The sequence below is a fragment of the Ahaetulla prasina genome, chromosome 2, assembly GCF_028640845.1.
Source record: "Ahaetulla prasina isolate Xishuangbanna chromosome 2, ASM2864084v1, whole genome shotgun sequence".
NCBI lineage: Eukaryota > Metazoa > Chordata > Lepidosauria > Squamata > Colubridae > Ahaetulla > Ahaetulla prasina.
In genome coordinates this window covers 105,191,063-105,207,493 of record NC_080540.1, presented here as the reverse complement: position 1 = coordinate 105,207,493, position 16,431 = coordinate 105,191,063, and the positions used below count along the sequence as shown (strand labels likewise).

At 37.7% G+C, this 16,431-nt stretch overlaps 2 protein-coding genes across 2 annotated transcripts in view; both read left to right on the top strand.

Annotated features, from left to right (window-relative positions):
• ERGIC1 (endoplasmic reticulum-golgi intermediate compartment 1) overlaps positions 1-7,761 on the top strand; it is an 84,791-nt gene extending 77,030 nt beyond the window's left edge. Inside the window, exons 10-11 of the mRNA XM_058169435.1 lie at positions 1,075-1,197; positions 5,944-7,761. Of these exons, the coding sequence (XP_058025418.1) occupies positions 1,075-1,197; positions 5,944-6,051 (231 nt within the window). The 3' untranslated portion in view covers positions 6,052-7,761. The remainder of the gene's footprint in view (positions 1-1,074; positions 1,198-5,943) is intronic.
• Positions 7,762-9,705: 1,944 nt separating this feature from the next.
• Positions 9,706-15,243, top strand: RPL26L1 (ribosomal protein L26 like 1). Its single transcript, XM_058169434.1, has 4 exons — positions 9,706-9,816; positions 11,544-11,716; positions 12,463-12,603; positions 15,072-15,243. The coding sequence occupies exons 2-4, from the start codon at positions 11,549-11,551 to the stop codon at positions 15,198-15,200; spliced, it is 438 nt and encodes a 145-aa protein (XP_058025417.1). The 5' UTR covers positions 9,706-9,816; positions 11,544-11,548; the 3' UTR covers positions 15,201-15,243.
• The last annotated feature ends 1,188 nt before the right edge of the window (positions 15,244-16,431 follow it).

The window sequence follows — 16,431 nt, the reverse complement described above, 5'->3', positions numbered from 1 at the left end:
TGCTCTTTCAATGTGCATTTGTTTAAACAGTACGCATAGCACCCTCTTCTGGAAGTATAGAAAAAAAGAAAACAAAAAGTAAGGTTGAAGTATATTTAACCTGTACGAATTTCAGTGCAGTGAAACTGATAGGAATGAAAAATTCTGTTTTTCAAACTTCCCAGTTTAGTCCAATAAAGTTTTCAGCTCAGAAACGTACCCAATCGCATAGAGGAAGTACTCAGACATGAATATTTGAATATATCTTTTCAACTCCATGGCAATGAAAATATTATTTGCAGATTAACATAGAAAAAGGATAGATATATGAATACTTGATATTCTGACATAAAGGGCTATAAATTGATTGACCAATCATTGCTTCCTACTTTGTGAGTAACTGTTTTATATTGTTGAAGCATGACTGAATTAATGGATTTTGAGATAGATCCTTCCTATCAGTTAAGTATAATTTTCTCTATCCAGGGCATTTGCTTCCTTTTACAAAAACAAATGTTTAAAAATTGATGTAGTTCGCTTCAACCCTGCTAATCTCATATGAAAGAATTTACTTTTACACAGATTACCTGACTTCATAATGCTACGTTCCGGATTTTTAAAATTATTATTCCTTTTCCTTTCATTGTTTCTCAAGACCTTTTTAATATGCACTTCAATTACCTACCAGTTTTTGGGAAATTTTGCCATTTCTAACCTTTTGAACTTTAGGAATTAAAATGCTTCTTTAAAATTTACAGGATCTCATAGTATCGATTTTCTCTCATAGCCCAGAAAGTTGTAACTGCTACTTTACAGTATAAGAGGTACTAATTTTGTCCTATCCATAATTGAGTTAAAGCAAGATATTGTCATACATGGGATAGGCCCTGTAAAATCAGTATCTTAAAAAATCATTACTAGTTTAAGTCCAATTAGATTTTGAAGGGCGTGCTCTTTAAAGTTAACTTGGATTCCAATAAACATCTCAAAGACTATCAGTATCTTAGGGAAAGTGAGTAGACATATGCAGAATTCTTAGGGGTCTGTTTTATACATATAAGTATATTTATTCTCTGCCATGCATCCTTTTTTTAGGAATATGTAGCATATAGTCACACAGGACGCATTATTCCAGCCATTTGGTTTCGATATGATTTGAGCCCTATTACAGTGAAGTACACAGAAAGGCGACAGCCTTTGTACAGATTTATCACAACGGTAAGTTACTGTCACCCTCTTGTCCTTGCTTATTCTTAAACTGAGTGTGTATGCTAGACAATGAAGTCAAAAAAGAGCTATAATGCTGAACTTGTTCCCAGATGCATCCAGAAAACAAAAAATTGTTCAGTTAGGACAATGGGAAGGTATTGAATGCTTTAGCCTAAAGGCTGAGACATTGAGTGGGAAGTGGAGGGAGGGAGGTTAAATTGTGGGTTTTTAAATTTGATTTTAATGTTGTAGCATTTAATGTAGCATTTTGTAAAAGATTCTCAAATTTGTACTGCCACAGATAATATTCCCAAATAGCAACTCTAGTGTGCAAAGATTTTATTTTCATCGCACATTGTCATCCTGCCCTCACAACACAATGCTAGAATTCTAATATTATAGAATCAAAAAAGGGAGGTTTTTTTTTAGAGTTTGTTTTACAGATATTGTGTTTTCTTAACAACGGCCACAAAAATGGTCATACAATTTGAACGGTCATGTGACCAACTCAATTTATGACCATCATGACATATAACCATAATTGGCAGGCTGCAGTATAGTTGTTTGTACTGTAGTGAAATATTCTTTTTCTTTATTGTATCTCATTAGACTAATACAGTAGAGAGAAATGCAGTTTGTTCATTATGAAATCATGACTTCATGGAACTGTAGTTAGGCGGTATCTGAAGGACTACATATTACACACTACTCTGATACATTATTCAGTACAGAAATGTTGTTGTGGCTCCAGCCCCCAAACCTGGCCCCATGTCCGAAAGTGACTCTGAGAGTGAGGGGGAAGGGCCGGTAAGGCTTACCTCAGGAGCACCGATTCCTTTGGCCCGGCTCCAGGAGCCAGAACCAGGCCAGTTGGAGGACGTAATGAGGCCGACATCCCCTGATTCCTCCCTTCCTCAGGCTACGCCTACAGATGCAGCTGATAATCATACTAATCAAGCCTGGACCGACCCGCGCTTCAGAAGATTAGAGAGGCGGCGTCATCAAAGGGAACGGTGGGGCAGGAGCCCCACCCCACAGGATATATAAGGAGCTTTGGGACTGCTCTCACTTCTACGGGAAGCAAATTAGCTGAACCGTGTTGAAGTGAGCTGAAGTCTTAATCTGTTTGAACTTTTTGGCAGGCAGCTGCGTTTTCTCGGCCAGGACTGATAGGAGCCGTGTAACCACTGGCTGTAGGCCAGCTCGTTACTCCAAAGTGAGGACGGAGATAGAACAAATGTAAATGTAAATTTGTGTTTGCAATCCTTCATTTGTTGTAATTTGTGGAATTTTTGAATGCCCATTGGCTTTTTATTTTAGTGCTCTTTACCTATCCCTTATCATAAGTGTTGTCATTTGCCCATTTGTCCTGGCTTCTAATCTATTCTATATGGTAATAGCGGCTTGCCTATTTTAGCGTTCTTCCTTTGTCAGGGTAGTGATTTAAGAGCTGACCAGCTGCTGCAATGATGCAATGATGTAATGATGGGAATGAGTCAGCAAGGTTTTTGGGCTGTTATCCCTTTAAGAGCCTGTATAATAAGAATAGGCCCTGTTAGGGCATCGCTCTGTCACTGTGTGTTCTTCCCTGCTGTAATTTGCTGCTTGTTTGACCTCTGCCTGTAGTAAGTGTATGCATAGTATATATTCTTTTGTAGATAAAACCATTATTTATTACAAACCTCTGTTTGCTGTTATTGCTCCTGGATTGTCTCACGTAGTAAAGTTGTATGCACTCTGACCTCCTTTTCTTAATTTTTTTTTTTTAATTTACATTTATATCCCGCCCTTCTCCGAAGACTCAGGGCGGCTTACAGTGTGTAAGGCAATAGTCTCATTCTATTAATCTGCTTCTTTGGCACTAGGATCCAGTTGAACTTCTCACATCTTGGCTTATTTGTTTTTTTTAATGCTAATAGAGTATGAAGTCAACAAACAATCAGGTTCTAGCTTTAGGTCTAAAGTTCTTGATCGAAGGGACAATCCCTGTTCATATGTGCTTTAATGTGCCTTTTTCTACCATTACTAGAAATTTTTCTTGTAAATACTAACCTTCCATTTCTGTTATGTTGAAATACCAGCCTCTATGCTAGGACAAAATCTAGAGGAGGCTCATAGGGCAAAGGCCTTTCAAACTAGCAGAGTTACTCTCCAGGCCATCATCATTTTTGCTGTCCCAAGTCCCTACTGCATCATGATTGACCTGGAGTTGAATTGGAATAGTCATGATTGTGGAGAGGGCTATAGCCTTCTGGCCCAGGCAAAAATTATTGATTGGCTCAACATAAGAGGAACTGGAGATGTTATTTTCATTTTTTTGTGACTCATGTCTGCATACTATCCATTTGGCCTAATCATGCTTATTGATTGTCGTATAATCATGAGATAGTGACGTTTCGTCTAATAAATGTCCTAGCTCCTTAATTGAAGTGAAATGGTGGCTATCCTAAGAAACCCAGTTGTTTCTACCCGTTCTGTGAATTCTCTGTGTGTAGGCGCGTTTCATTTTTTGAAATAGACATGGAATTATATTTTTCCTATGTTTAGAAAAGTGAAGTCATACTTTCCTGCTTTGATGCATCAAGTATTTCTCCTCTACCATCTTGTGGTTTAAAACCTCTTGTGTCAGCTGATTTGTGTTGGTTGAAGTTACCTAACTCATTCTGCTGTTACAGTCCCTAAAAAGTAACTGTGCATCACTTTTGGTAGAAGGCAGGGTAAATGAACTAAGAGGAGTAGTTGGGGGAAAACATTTTACTTTGCAAAAAGAAAAAAAAAGTAAAGAGATCAGTTTCTTTCCTTTCTTTCTGTGGTTTTTTTATCTCCCAGAATTTTAGTTGTGTTTTGAAAAATGCATTAACATTTCTTTTTTTAACGGAAACCTATTTCCATCTCACTGAGCTCACTGGACACAAATATTTGAATGAAAAATACACACAGAAATGAGCAGTTCCTCCTCCATTGCTTCTGTTATTGCTGTTGAAGTTCTATATACAGAGAGTCACAATCACAACTGAGCCCAGAATTTATATTGCTAAGTGAGACATTTGTTAAATGAATTTTGCCCCATTTTATGACCTTCTAGTCACAGTTGCTAAGTAAATAACTGCAGTTGTTAAGTTAGTGACATGGTTGTTAAGTGAACTGGCTTCCCCACTGACTTTGCCTGTTAGAAAATTGCAAAAGGTGATCCCATGACACGTCAATCGTCATAAACATGAGTCAATTGCCAAGCATCTGAATTTTGATTACATGACCATGGGGACATTGCAACACTCGTAAGTGTGAAAAATGGTCATAAGTCATGTTTTTCAGTGGAATTGTTCCTTTGAATGGTCAATAAATGAAGTTTTTTGTAGTTTATTTATAACCTTATCTGTAACCTTATTCCTAGTTCCCTTCACAATTGAATAATTATTAATCTCAGTATTACAAGTCCTGTGTACAAGAACAATAATGTTTATCAAATTCAGTATGTAACCCAAAGAGACAAAGCATCCTTCCTAACTTAGTGGCCTGATGGCTACAATTAACATAATGCCCAGCCAGTTAATGGGATTGAGACCAACATATCTGGAGGGCATCCAGTTCAGGGGTGAAATTCAGCAGGTTCTGACAAGTTCTGGAGAACCGGTAGCGGAAATTTTGAATAGTTCGAAGAATTGGCAAAGACTACCTCTGGCTGGCCCCAGAGTGGGTTGGGAATGGAGATTTTGCAATTTCCTTCTCCAGGAGTGGGGAGGGAATGGGGATTTTGCAGTATTCTTCCCCTGGAGTGGGATGGGAATGGAGATTTTGCAGTATCCTTCCCCTGCCACACCCACCAAGCCACGCCCACAGAACCGGTAGTAAAAAAAAATTGAATTTCACCACTGATCCAGTTGGAAGAAGGCTGCTATAATATCTATCCAGAAGTAAATTCTATAGTATTAGAGTCTTGCATCACAGGAATCCTATGTATGTATACCCAGAGTGAGGCACACTGAGTTTAGTCAGGTATACTCCTAAAACAGTGATTAAAGAATGCTTCTCAAAATAACCTGAACAGCACTAAACAGCTGCAACTAGAAGCAGCCACAATGGCGGGAGGAAAGGAATGGAGGAAAGCAGAATGGGAAGCAAATGTCATCCCAGTATAGTTTTTTGCATGGATGGGGCGATTAGTTGGGAAGATCCTTAATCAGTAGTAGGTTGCTACCAGTTCGCCCCAGATCAGGCAAACCGGTAGTGGCGGCAGGGTAGGCTCCGCCCACCTGCTCGGACGTCTCTGTGCATGTGCAAAAACATTGCGCGAACGTGCAAGCGCCCATGAGCAAACCGGTAGCGATGGGATTTGAAACCCACTACTGTCCTTAATGCTATATTGTACTATACTGGGCATTAAAATGACATGACCTCAACCTAATGTGGTTCTAATGTAATCAGGAAGAACAAGACAAAAGATAGAAATGGGGTTGAAACGCACGCATTAGTGATTTTTTAAAGGGAAATATTTACTAAGATCTAAAGAATTCAGAAAAACACACTACAACACTAAGGTGTTTTATACTGTATTTAACAAAAGGTTCAAATGTTTATCCAGCTCATTGATTAAAGTTACATTAACTGCATCTAGCATGTTTCACTAAAAAGTAACAATAAAAATCAAGCAGCTGTATGTTGAGGTCTTTCTGAGGCTTGTGGGGAAGGAAGTGGGAGGGGAGGGGAGGTAAGGCAAACAGTACTTAACGTTTCCTTCTTCTTTATCCATTTCAGATTTGTGCCATCATTGGTGGAACATTTACTGTGGCTGGGATTCTTGACTCCTGCATTTTTACAGCCTCTGAAGCCTGGAAAAAGATCCAACTAGGAAAGATGCAGTAACAAAGCAATCTTCAGCCTAGTCTTGTGAGAAGAAGCATAGAAGAAAGAGCCCACGGCTATCGATTTTTCTTCGTATCATTTCAGTTGACAAATGTCACACAAGCCGCTGGAAAAATAAGGCTGCAGAAACAAATAAACCTCCCAAACAACCAATCATAGTCTTTGAAAATTAGCATCATTTGCAAGGGAACGTGGTTTTATATGTACCATTCTCATTCAATGTTTTTGGGGTTTATTGTCATTTATGTATTACAATTAGATCTGACAGATTGGTATAATTATGTTTTAAAATCTCAAAAGGCAACTTCGGGCAAGATTTTAATTATGTAACTCAGATTTTATCCAAGAATTATAGAACTGAACAATCATACAGTACAAGTACTCCTTGACTTATAGCCAGTCGTTTAGCAACTGCTTGAAGTTACAACAGACCTACCTTGGGACTACTTATGACCCATATTCAAAGTTCCAGTGATAGATTTTCCCCCTGCAGTCACGTGACTAGACTTTGAGCGCTTGCTGACATGGCCACGTTTGCAGCCATTTGTGGCATCCACGGTCACGTGACTGAATTTATGATGATTTGGCCAAAACCTGGAGTTACTTTCAATTTTTGGCAAAACTGCATTAATAGTGAACCATTGGTTTGTTTAATGACCGTGGTGTTCTCTTAATGACCTCAGTGGCCGCTTTATGACCATATCATTTGTTTTACAACTCATGATTTATGGTCTTGATGACTAGGCTCCATTATGATCGTAACTTGAAGGACCAGCTGTACTGAACAATAATATTGATTTCAGTAACATTTTGTTTTGTTAAAAAAACTAGCCCAGATATTCAGAACAGTCTATTGATCTTTTTGCATTATGTATTTTTCAGATGAACAGAAACCAAGAACCTATGATCTTGTTATCTTTTTGGCAGCTGAGAAACATTTCCTGGGTGAACATTTAAACGGTTTAATCTTCCTGGGATTTGATTCTCTAGCCCAGTTAGCCGAAAGATGACAGTAATTCTTTTATTCTTCTGGAAGGTTAAAATATTTTTACTTAATTTCCAACAACATTTGATCATTTGATAGATAGAAGTAGCCTAAAAAAATAGAAACAATTAGAAAAAATGAAGGAGTATAAATAAGTCTCATTTGTAAATAAGGCAGATTATGTTTTTGTATTTGTGAGACTTCTCTTCTTACTTTTTGAATGATACAGATCATTCAGCTGTCCAGATCAAAAAAAATAATTTAAAGGAAAAGCAATGAAGACAATACTTGGTCGATACTCCAATGGGGTAGAAGAGTATCATATTTAAAAAGAGGAGTATCTTCCATAAATACTGGAAATATAGTAAGTTATCTATCTTCAGGAAGTTATTGGACAATAACCTGCTCATCTTTAAAATGTTAATTTCCAAGCATTTGCCAAACTGGTAGCCTTAAAGGCAAGAACCTAGTTTAATGATTCTTAAAAGCTAGGTACCACGCTGTATAAAAGGAAACTCATTTTGTGTGTGAACATTTTCTTTTGTATCTGTTCTGAGTATAAAATAATTGTTTATTTCATTCTGCAAGTGAATGTGGGGACAAAGTGATAAGGCAAATATCATGCAAGTTAATACTTTTTTATATGGTGTTGGCATTGATTTATAGGGGCTTTCAATAGAACCCACCAGTTTTCATAACGACAACTCTTTTGATATACAGTATGACTCATAATTTGGGAATGCTTTGTACATTTTATATCACCTAAGATGGATACAAATGATATGTTCTTTAGTTTTTCTGTACCTTTAAAAAGAAACAGCAAGATTGCTGGTATTACAGTTTGGAAACAGTCATTATTTGCTGTCAGAATAACTTGTGATCTTTTTAAGAGTGACCTTTTAAAATTTGAAAGTGTCAAATTAATATGCTGTGATTAAATTGCTTTGGGCCAGAAAACCTTTATCTATTGTTCTATGATTCTTTTTGGAGAAGTAAATCCCATTAGTTTAGTGGGACAAACTTGTAGAAATGAATGTTCCTCTAATTTGCCCAACATGTCTATTTTTACTTTGTTACAGGTACAGAAAAGATATTTTTCTTATCTTGAAATTCTTGCTGATTTGCCCCCCATCTTTTTCTTTCTTGAATTTTCTATAAAATATTTAGAATTTTCCACTATTTTTCTTGAGAAATTATTTTTATTTTGATGGATTTGTACCAGGGGTGGGTTCTACTTACCTTTATTACCGCTTTATTTTATTTATTTTTATTTATTTAAACTTTTATACCGCCCTTCTCCCGAAGGACTCAGGGCGGTGTACAGCAATGGGAGCGCACACGTGTGCTTCTGCGCATGCGCATATTGTTAATTATGATGTCCAGGCGGGTAGGTGGAGCCTCCCGCCTCTTTTACTACCGGTTCTAACGAACCGGGAGCAACCCACCACTGATTAGTACTATTTGCATGGATTTTACATATATTTTTCAATATGTAAAAATCTGAAAAAAATGAACACATAGTCATTTCTGAGTGCCTGTGCCTTTCTTCTGAGGAAATGAAGATAGTGTTTTTGAGGTGGAAAGTTTGGCAGCAGTGTTGTTTTGCTTCAGATTTTGTTTTTTATCTTTAAGAAAAAAGATAAGTGCAAGATATTTATCTAGCTAAATCAACAGAATATTGGCTTAAGCAAAAAAAAATAGAACACCTAATATTAAGAAGATCCATTGAGTTCTCTTTTTTACTAAATTTCAAGAAAGCTTTGTTTTTGAACTCATGTAGTAGTGTGTTTTAGTCTAATAACATATCTATTAGAGCAGCAGTGAGTTTTAGATTTACCTATATTGGGAGAACAATCTGTATTTCAATGCTACTTCTGCAGGAAAATTACATTACATCTTGTGGTGTTTTTAAGTACCACTGTAAAATAAATTAATTTGTTCAATGTGTGATGCCATTGCATAGTGGGGGGAATTATCAGTGAATATTCATAATGTCATGTGGTTAAACATCTGTCAATCATCTACGTTTTAATTCGTTTTTGGTTAAAATCTGAATGAAAAGGCAGGTGAGCTCTTCCTAGGAATTTGGCAAGCCAGTACATGCCAACCCTGTATTATACGGTAGTATTCATTATGTATACCGTTCCTTCAATCCACGCTTGGATCCTGTTCAAACCTTTTTCGCTCCCAAACTGGAAAGTGCGCCTATTGAATACGATCCAATTCAAACGCACGGAATCTCTTTAAAATGTCTCGCAATTTGAAAAGGATCGTTCACGTTTGTGAAAGAAAGAGAAACGTTGATGTTACTTTACTTTTGCGGCCTTTTTCATTTCGTCACCACTAACCCCACCGCCGCCACCGCGCGTGTATCCCTTCCAATAAGAATTTTTCCCGAACCCTAAATAAGGGAGACGCTGAAGGGAAGGGACAGTCACAAAAAATGGGCGACGGAAGAATGGAATAAGTGAAAGTTGAATGAACTGATAAATAGGTTGCGGTTTTTGCGAATGGAAAGAGAAAGTATGAACGGGTGAATGGGACATGAGCCTGAATAAAGAACGGGGAGGGGGGTGCATTGACAATACAGGAATTGAGACGCCCAGCACCACTTGCTATTACATCGCATTGGACGCCAGGTGGCGCCGACCCACACATCTTTCTGCTCAAAACATTCTCAGAGTTGAGGCAATTCTCGCGAGACCTCGAAGAGACCTCACTAGAACCGGCGGAAGTAGGAGCAAGCTCTTTCCGGGCGGCCATAGCCGATCGAGCTGCAGGTAAAGACTATATGGAGGGGTGGGTTTTTCTAATCCGTTGTCATCCGTTCGTTGGCGGCACATTCTCTGTTGTGATTTGCGGGAAAATGCACAAAACGGAAAGTCTTTTGTTGCCGTTCCTGTATTTTAAGCAGCAGAAACTTCAGGATGTCATTTCTGCGGCGGCCCTTCGGTCCGCCGATCTCTCCCTCCTTGGGGGCTGAAGGGGCCGGTAAAATCTGTCCCCTGGTGGAGGTTGCCTAGAGCATGTTGTCTTCAAGCTGCTGCAAGGGTCTTATTTGAATGACTATATTTTCGCCGTGTATATGCATACATTCGAATTAGACTGATGTTTCTCTGTGTCTTGTGTGTGTGTGTGTGTGGGTATATGCATAATGGTTATCTTTTGAGAGCTGAATGCAACGAAATTGCATTTTAATGTATGCTGATTAGTGTGCATTTAAAGTGACAGTAAAGTTTTATTCTGTTCTATTCGTTGTAGACTTAAAAGGTTGTTGTTCAGCCTTAGCAAGGCGAGAGGTTAGAATAGTAACTTCAAATCGTTTTGAGGTGGCTTGCCATTTTTCACATCAATACTTATGCGCCTACCCCCCCCCCCCCTTGATACTGGGGAAATGAGCTCTTTTCAAAATTTGTCTGCTACTTGCCCTAATGAAAGTGTAAAAATTATTTATTTGGGGATCTTACGACTTCAGCAATATTAGAATGTTTAATATCTTAACATAATATCTTACATAAGCTTGCAAAGAAGTACAGTATTGTGAACATAGCGAAATTTATAAATATTTCTGTTTAGGATTTTTTGTCGGTTACATATTGGTTGTTTTCAGGTTACTCTCTGAACTTTGTACTTACTTTAAGAGGCATAATGAAAAATATACATAGGAAGATTAATTATTGTAGGTAGACTACTAATCTACCAAAGACAATAAGGTCTTTCATGATTTTATTGGTTATGTTGATAATTAGAAATACTGCACTGAAGAGTCATAAACATTAGACCTTTATAGAGAGCATATTGTAGGACATTATTAGAGCAGGAAAGAAATAATTTTTTGTATGTTTTATAAACTGGCATTCAGTTGTCATTTCCCCACCCTTATGTCCAAGATGCAAAAGTATCTTCAAGTTCCCATAGATACAGGTGATGTTATATATTCTGACAATAATATACTCTTACCTTGAAAATACTACAATTATATCTGCCCAAAGTCCAGTTGGTCTTATCGTTTATTTACTTGATTTTTATAGCCCTCCATCTCAACAAGTGATTCTGGGTTTCATCCTAAAATGTAGAATCAAAATCAGATGTAACAAAAGAATATGGTCACCAATTAGAACTATTGCCATGGATGTTAATACAGCCAAGAAACAGACCTTTAACACACTTGAGGTCCAGGGGCACAACCAAGTGTTCGTGGTTTTATGAAAAGCCAGATGATCAGAGTCATCTTGATTTTTGAAGGGAAAATGTTCAGAGGACAGAAACTATGGCTGAGAAGGCACTTGCCCTAGTTCACACCAGCTGACATTCCTTGGCAGATGGGGCCCAACCTGCTGGACTAAATTGGATGGATAGAACCAACTGGGAGAAGACAGTCCTAAACTATGAAGGTCTTTAATAGTAATAAGCAGCACTTTGAATTGCACCTGGAGGCAAACTGGCAGATGCAATCTTAATATATTCCTCAATTAATGCTTAATTATATAATGTGTATTTTCTCCAGTCAAAATGAAGTTCAATCCATTTGTGACTTCGGATCGCAGCAAGAATCGCAAACGGCACTTCAATGCTCCATCTCACATTCGGAGGAAGATCATGTCTTCACCCCTGTCCAAAGAATTGAGGCAGAAGTACAATGTTCGTTCTATGCCCATCCGAAAGGATGATGAAGTTCAAGTATGTGAAGTTTTCCATTTCTTCTATGAATCATAATGAAATCCATAAGCAATTAAAATAGTACAATGGGGAGAGGTGAAATAGCCAAAGCACTACATAACAAGTCCATAAATCACACAAATTGAGCTTCCTTACTACTTGTGGAAGACCCAAGTTTTAACAGCCTTCTGCAAGACTAAGGTGATTTGGGCTATCTGAATGTTACGTAGGGCAGTTACTGCAGCAGAGAAAGTAGCATACATTCATTTATAGTGAGCTCATTACAGCAGAGTCTCTGAATTAAAAACCTTTCTTCCCAGGTTTTTTGTTGTTTGGGGTTAACTTGCTATTTATGTTAAGATTGCCAATGGACTCAACCCTTGTATCTATTATTTATACCTGCTCTTTCTTCCACTCCATTCCCAACTTCCACAATCTCTCAGTCGCACTTGCTTTAAGGAATAGTAAACAGGTGATAACATTTGTTCCACCTAAAGCAGGGGTGTCAAACTGGCAGCCCGCGGGTCCACCTCAGCTCCATGAAGGGGAAAAATGTCACTTGACAGCAACATGACACTGTGGGTTTGACACCCGTGACCTAAAGCATACAGTATTGCCTTCCAAGTCTGTGGGGCTTCACTACAATTAGTGTGGTTACTATATTATGGGTGTATAAAATCATGTTAGGATGCTAGGATCATTCATAAATCATAAGTATTATATTAAAATGTAATGTTTTAAAGAATAACAGATATTTTTATTTCTAGGTTGTTCGGGGCCATTATAAAGGACAGCAGATTGGCAAAGTAGTCCAGGTATATAGAAAGAAATACGTTATTTACATTGAGCGTGTACAGCGTGAGAAAGCTAATGGCACAACTGTACATGTGGGCATTCACCCTAGTAAGGTGAGTTTTAATCAGACGATTATTTACACATATTTTATAATTATATGTTATTACTAATTTCAAAAATGAATGCATTGAAATAGTTGTACAAAGACATAAGAAACCATAATACAGGATAAATTAGTCTTCCCCTCTATTTTCAGCTGGGTTTTGCTGACTAGCAGTTCTGATTTTTGAAGTTCATGTGTGTGATTAGGGCATCCATCTTTCACAAAGCTGGTGTAGAAAAATGGTTAATTTCTCCAAAGCTTTTTCCTAGTATTAGTCAAAAAATTATTCTATTTGTGTTTTATGATTGTACATACTAAGTTCTGAAATAAAAGATGTCCGCAGTTAAGCAAGTCCTGGGTAGTACTTGGATGGTAGACCATCAAGAAAGCCCAGGGGTGTTAGACCTAGAAGTTAAAAAAACATTCCAAAAGAAGGCAGTGAAACATCAGTCCTGTACTGCTGCCAAGACATGCCTGTGAAGTCACTTATTTATTTATTTAATCAAATTTTTATACCGCCCTATCTCCCGAAGGACTCAGGGCGGTTCACAGCCAGATAAAAATACAGAAATCATACACAATAAAACTGATTAAAAAACTTATTTAAATAGGCCAGAATTAAAATTACAGTTAAAATGATAAAACCCCATTATCTAAAAATTAATAATTAACTCCGGTAAAAATTAAGTAAAACTTTTAGTCCAGTCCCGCTTGGATAAATAAATGCGTTTTCAGCTCACGGCGAAAAGTCCGAAGATCAGGCACTTGGCCTAAACCAGGGGGAAGTTCGTTCCAAAGCGTAGGAGCTCCCACAGAGAAGGCCCTACCCCTGGGGGTCGCCAGCTGACATTGTTTGGCGGACGGCACCCTGAAAAGACCCTCTCTGTGTGAGCGTACGGGTCGGTGGGAGGCATGGGGTAACAGCAGGCGGTCTTCCAAAGGGGGTGGGTTATATTTTATCTCTTCAGCTTTCTCTTTATGTTGAATGTGTTTTGAAGGACATGCTGATGTGTTTTCTTGACTTAATTAGCAATATATTATTCCTAGAAAATTTAGCTAGACTCTATCCAAAGCAGCAAACATAATTTCTATTAAAGGAAATTATTACTATTACTACTAACATGTTCTGTCTCTGCATAATGCTTGTGTGGATGAGAAAAATCAGCAAGAATATATATTTTTTAAATTTATTTCTGTTTATAGAAATTATAGTGGAAATATAATGATTTTAACCAAATCATTGTATTCCTAAATTTTTCTGGATCTCTATAAACTAATACCATCTGATTCAAATCCCATGATAAGAAACTGAATATATAATTCAAATAACAGTGAGAGAGTAACAATAGGCTTACCAAGAATATCATTATTTTTGGTGTTTGGTGATAACGAGTAGAAGCACTAAATTTATTATTGCAGTATTCCAGGAACTGTCCAAGCCTAACGTTTTAAGGACTTCTATATTCTAAAAATGTTACCATTGTTTAAAAAGTTATGACTTGTTTTAAGTGAATTGTCAGTTTATATCGGGGCGTCAAACTATTTCATTGAGAGTCGCATCAGAGTTATGGGTTGGTTTGTTTTTACTGCTTGGAATCATACTTTATAATAAAGATTTGGAATAAATCTCTTATGTGGACATCAGATGTTAAAAATCATTCCCTGCATTCCTTTAGAAATTCATAATTCCAGACTATAACATGCTCAAGATTCTCCAAAGGGAATATTTGTATTTATGTGATTTTGTTTGAATTCATTATTTCCATTGTTCCTTGACTTAATATTGATCCACTTCTACATTTCATTTAATTTAACTTTCCATCAAGTGCATTATTTTTAGTTCTTAGAAGCTTGGCCAGGTGTGCCATCTCAGCCGTGGGAAAAGATGGTATAGACTGGTGTGAGTGGCATGTTAGGTGGTGGCAGCAAAGGGCAGGGCAATCAAAAAGGCAGAGATGAAGGGGAAAAAGACAGGCATCACGAAGACTACCAACTACCTTAACAAAATACACCACCTAACATCTACCATGCAAACTCAATAGGAGAAAAAAAGACAATAAAAGTCAGAAGAGGCAGTAGAGTGCAGGGTGGCCAAAAGGGCAGAGAATGGAGGAAGTGGAGAGAGCAGCAGGGCCGAAGAGAAGTCTTTGCCTAATAACTGCAATTCTGGGTAACAAGAACTGCTATTGCTAAGCAGGGTAGTAATGTTTTACGTAACAACTGCTTTGCTTAACAATGGAAATTCTGGTGGCAGTTAGGGTCTTTAAGCTGAAAAGAAAGCCACAAGAGACAAGCTGTAATGTAGGGTATAACTGCATCATTTTAAAAAATGAGCAACAAATCTACAAGTATGATCCACTTATTTACTCTATAAATTTATTTATAAATTCTATAAATAACTTACGTAGTGAATCATTCATACTGATGTTCCTTGGAAGATTTAAGGAAAAATATAAAGTATTTGCTTTGACATTACAGGTGGTGATCACAAGATTAAAGCTGGACAAGGATCGTAAAAAGATCTTGGAACGCAAAGCAAAGTCTCGCCAGGTTGGAAAAGAGAAAGGAAAATACAAGGAAGAAACAATTGAAAAGATGCAAGAATAAAATGGACTTTTTGTCAGATCCATTAAAATTCCAGTAAATTGTATTGTATCAGTGTTCTTATTTTTGCAATTTATACTGTACTTTGGTATAGTAACAAAAAAGCAATATATTGCAAATTAGGTGAAAAAATAGATTTTTCCCCTTATCAAAAAATACATGGATGCAGAGAAATGCTTAGCTATACTAGTTAATAGTATATTTGTTGCAGGGAATTCATGGTTGAAAGTGAAAACTATGGTATCAAACATTAACTTCCAGGGCTATTTTTCAAATCATTGAAATTAAGCTAAGAAATTAAGAACTACTATCCTAACATCTTAGTTCATAAATAATTAACATTGACAAGCTAGTAGGGATAGTGTTTTCTACAAGGCAAAATCTAACTACAGCATCCTTTATAATGTTTTCTGAGTAGAGAACGTAATAACTGGGTTATTTTCATTGGCAAAATCCAGTGATTTGGATTAACAAGATGGTTTGGGAATGGAATACAAGCCTGCATTCCTTGTTGGTTAAAGGCCAAAGTCTCTTGTATCCAGATGTTCTGCTTTAACAGTTGAATTTGAAACGGCTCCCTTCTGCTCAGCATTGCCCATTCTTCCTCTGTAACTACTATTTTAGATTTGTACATCACGCAGGTTTGTGGATGAATTACTAATCTCTTGCCACTCAGTTGCTGAGGTGAACCTCATTTCCCAGGTTCCTTTCTGCCCATTTTGCTGCAGTTTCTGTCGTAAGAGGGAAAGGGACCTTGGAAAAAATAGCCTTTAAGCAAAAACCAGCTTTCTTTCCAACTCGGATGAGGGAGGGAAAGAAATCTTAATTTGTAAATGTATTTCGCTGTGAAATGTGTCAAACGTTAAGATAAGTAGTTAAGAGTTACAAATGATATAGCCACGATCGGGGTGGGGGGGTGGGTGGGAGCTGTGAATAAAAGGAACGCCAAAGCTAGGTGGCGAGTTGCAAGACACCGGGGCAGTTAAACGAAAGACCGGCCTTATGCGTTTGGCCTAAGGAGGCCACTACGCAACAAACGTAGAATATATTATATATATATATATGTACGTTTAATATAAACGTAGAATATATAAGCTAGAAAAGCCGCGCTCTCAACGAGAAAGACCCTCACCCCCTGCCCAAGGAGGCGCGAAAAGACGCCTTCCGCAGACCTACGGCTCCTCCGATTGGCCAGGACGCCAAGGCAGGCGTGGCTATCGAAAACGGGTGTCGA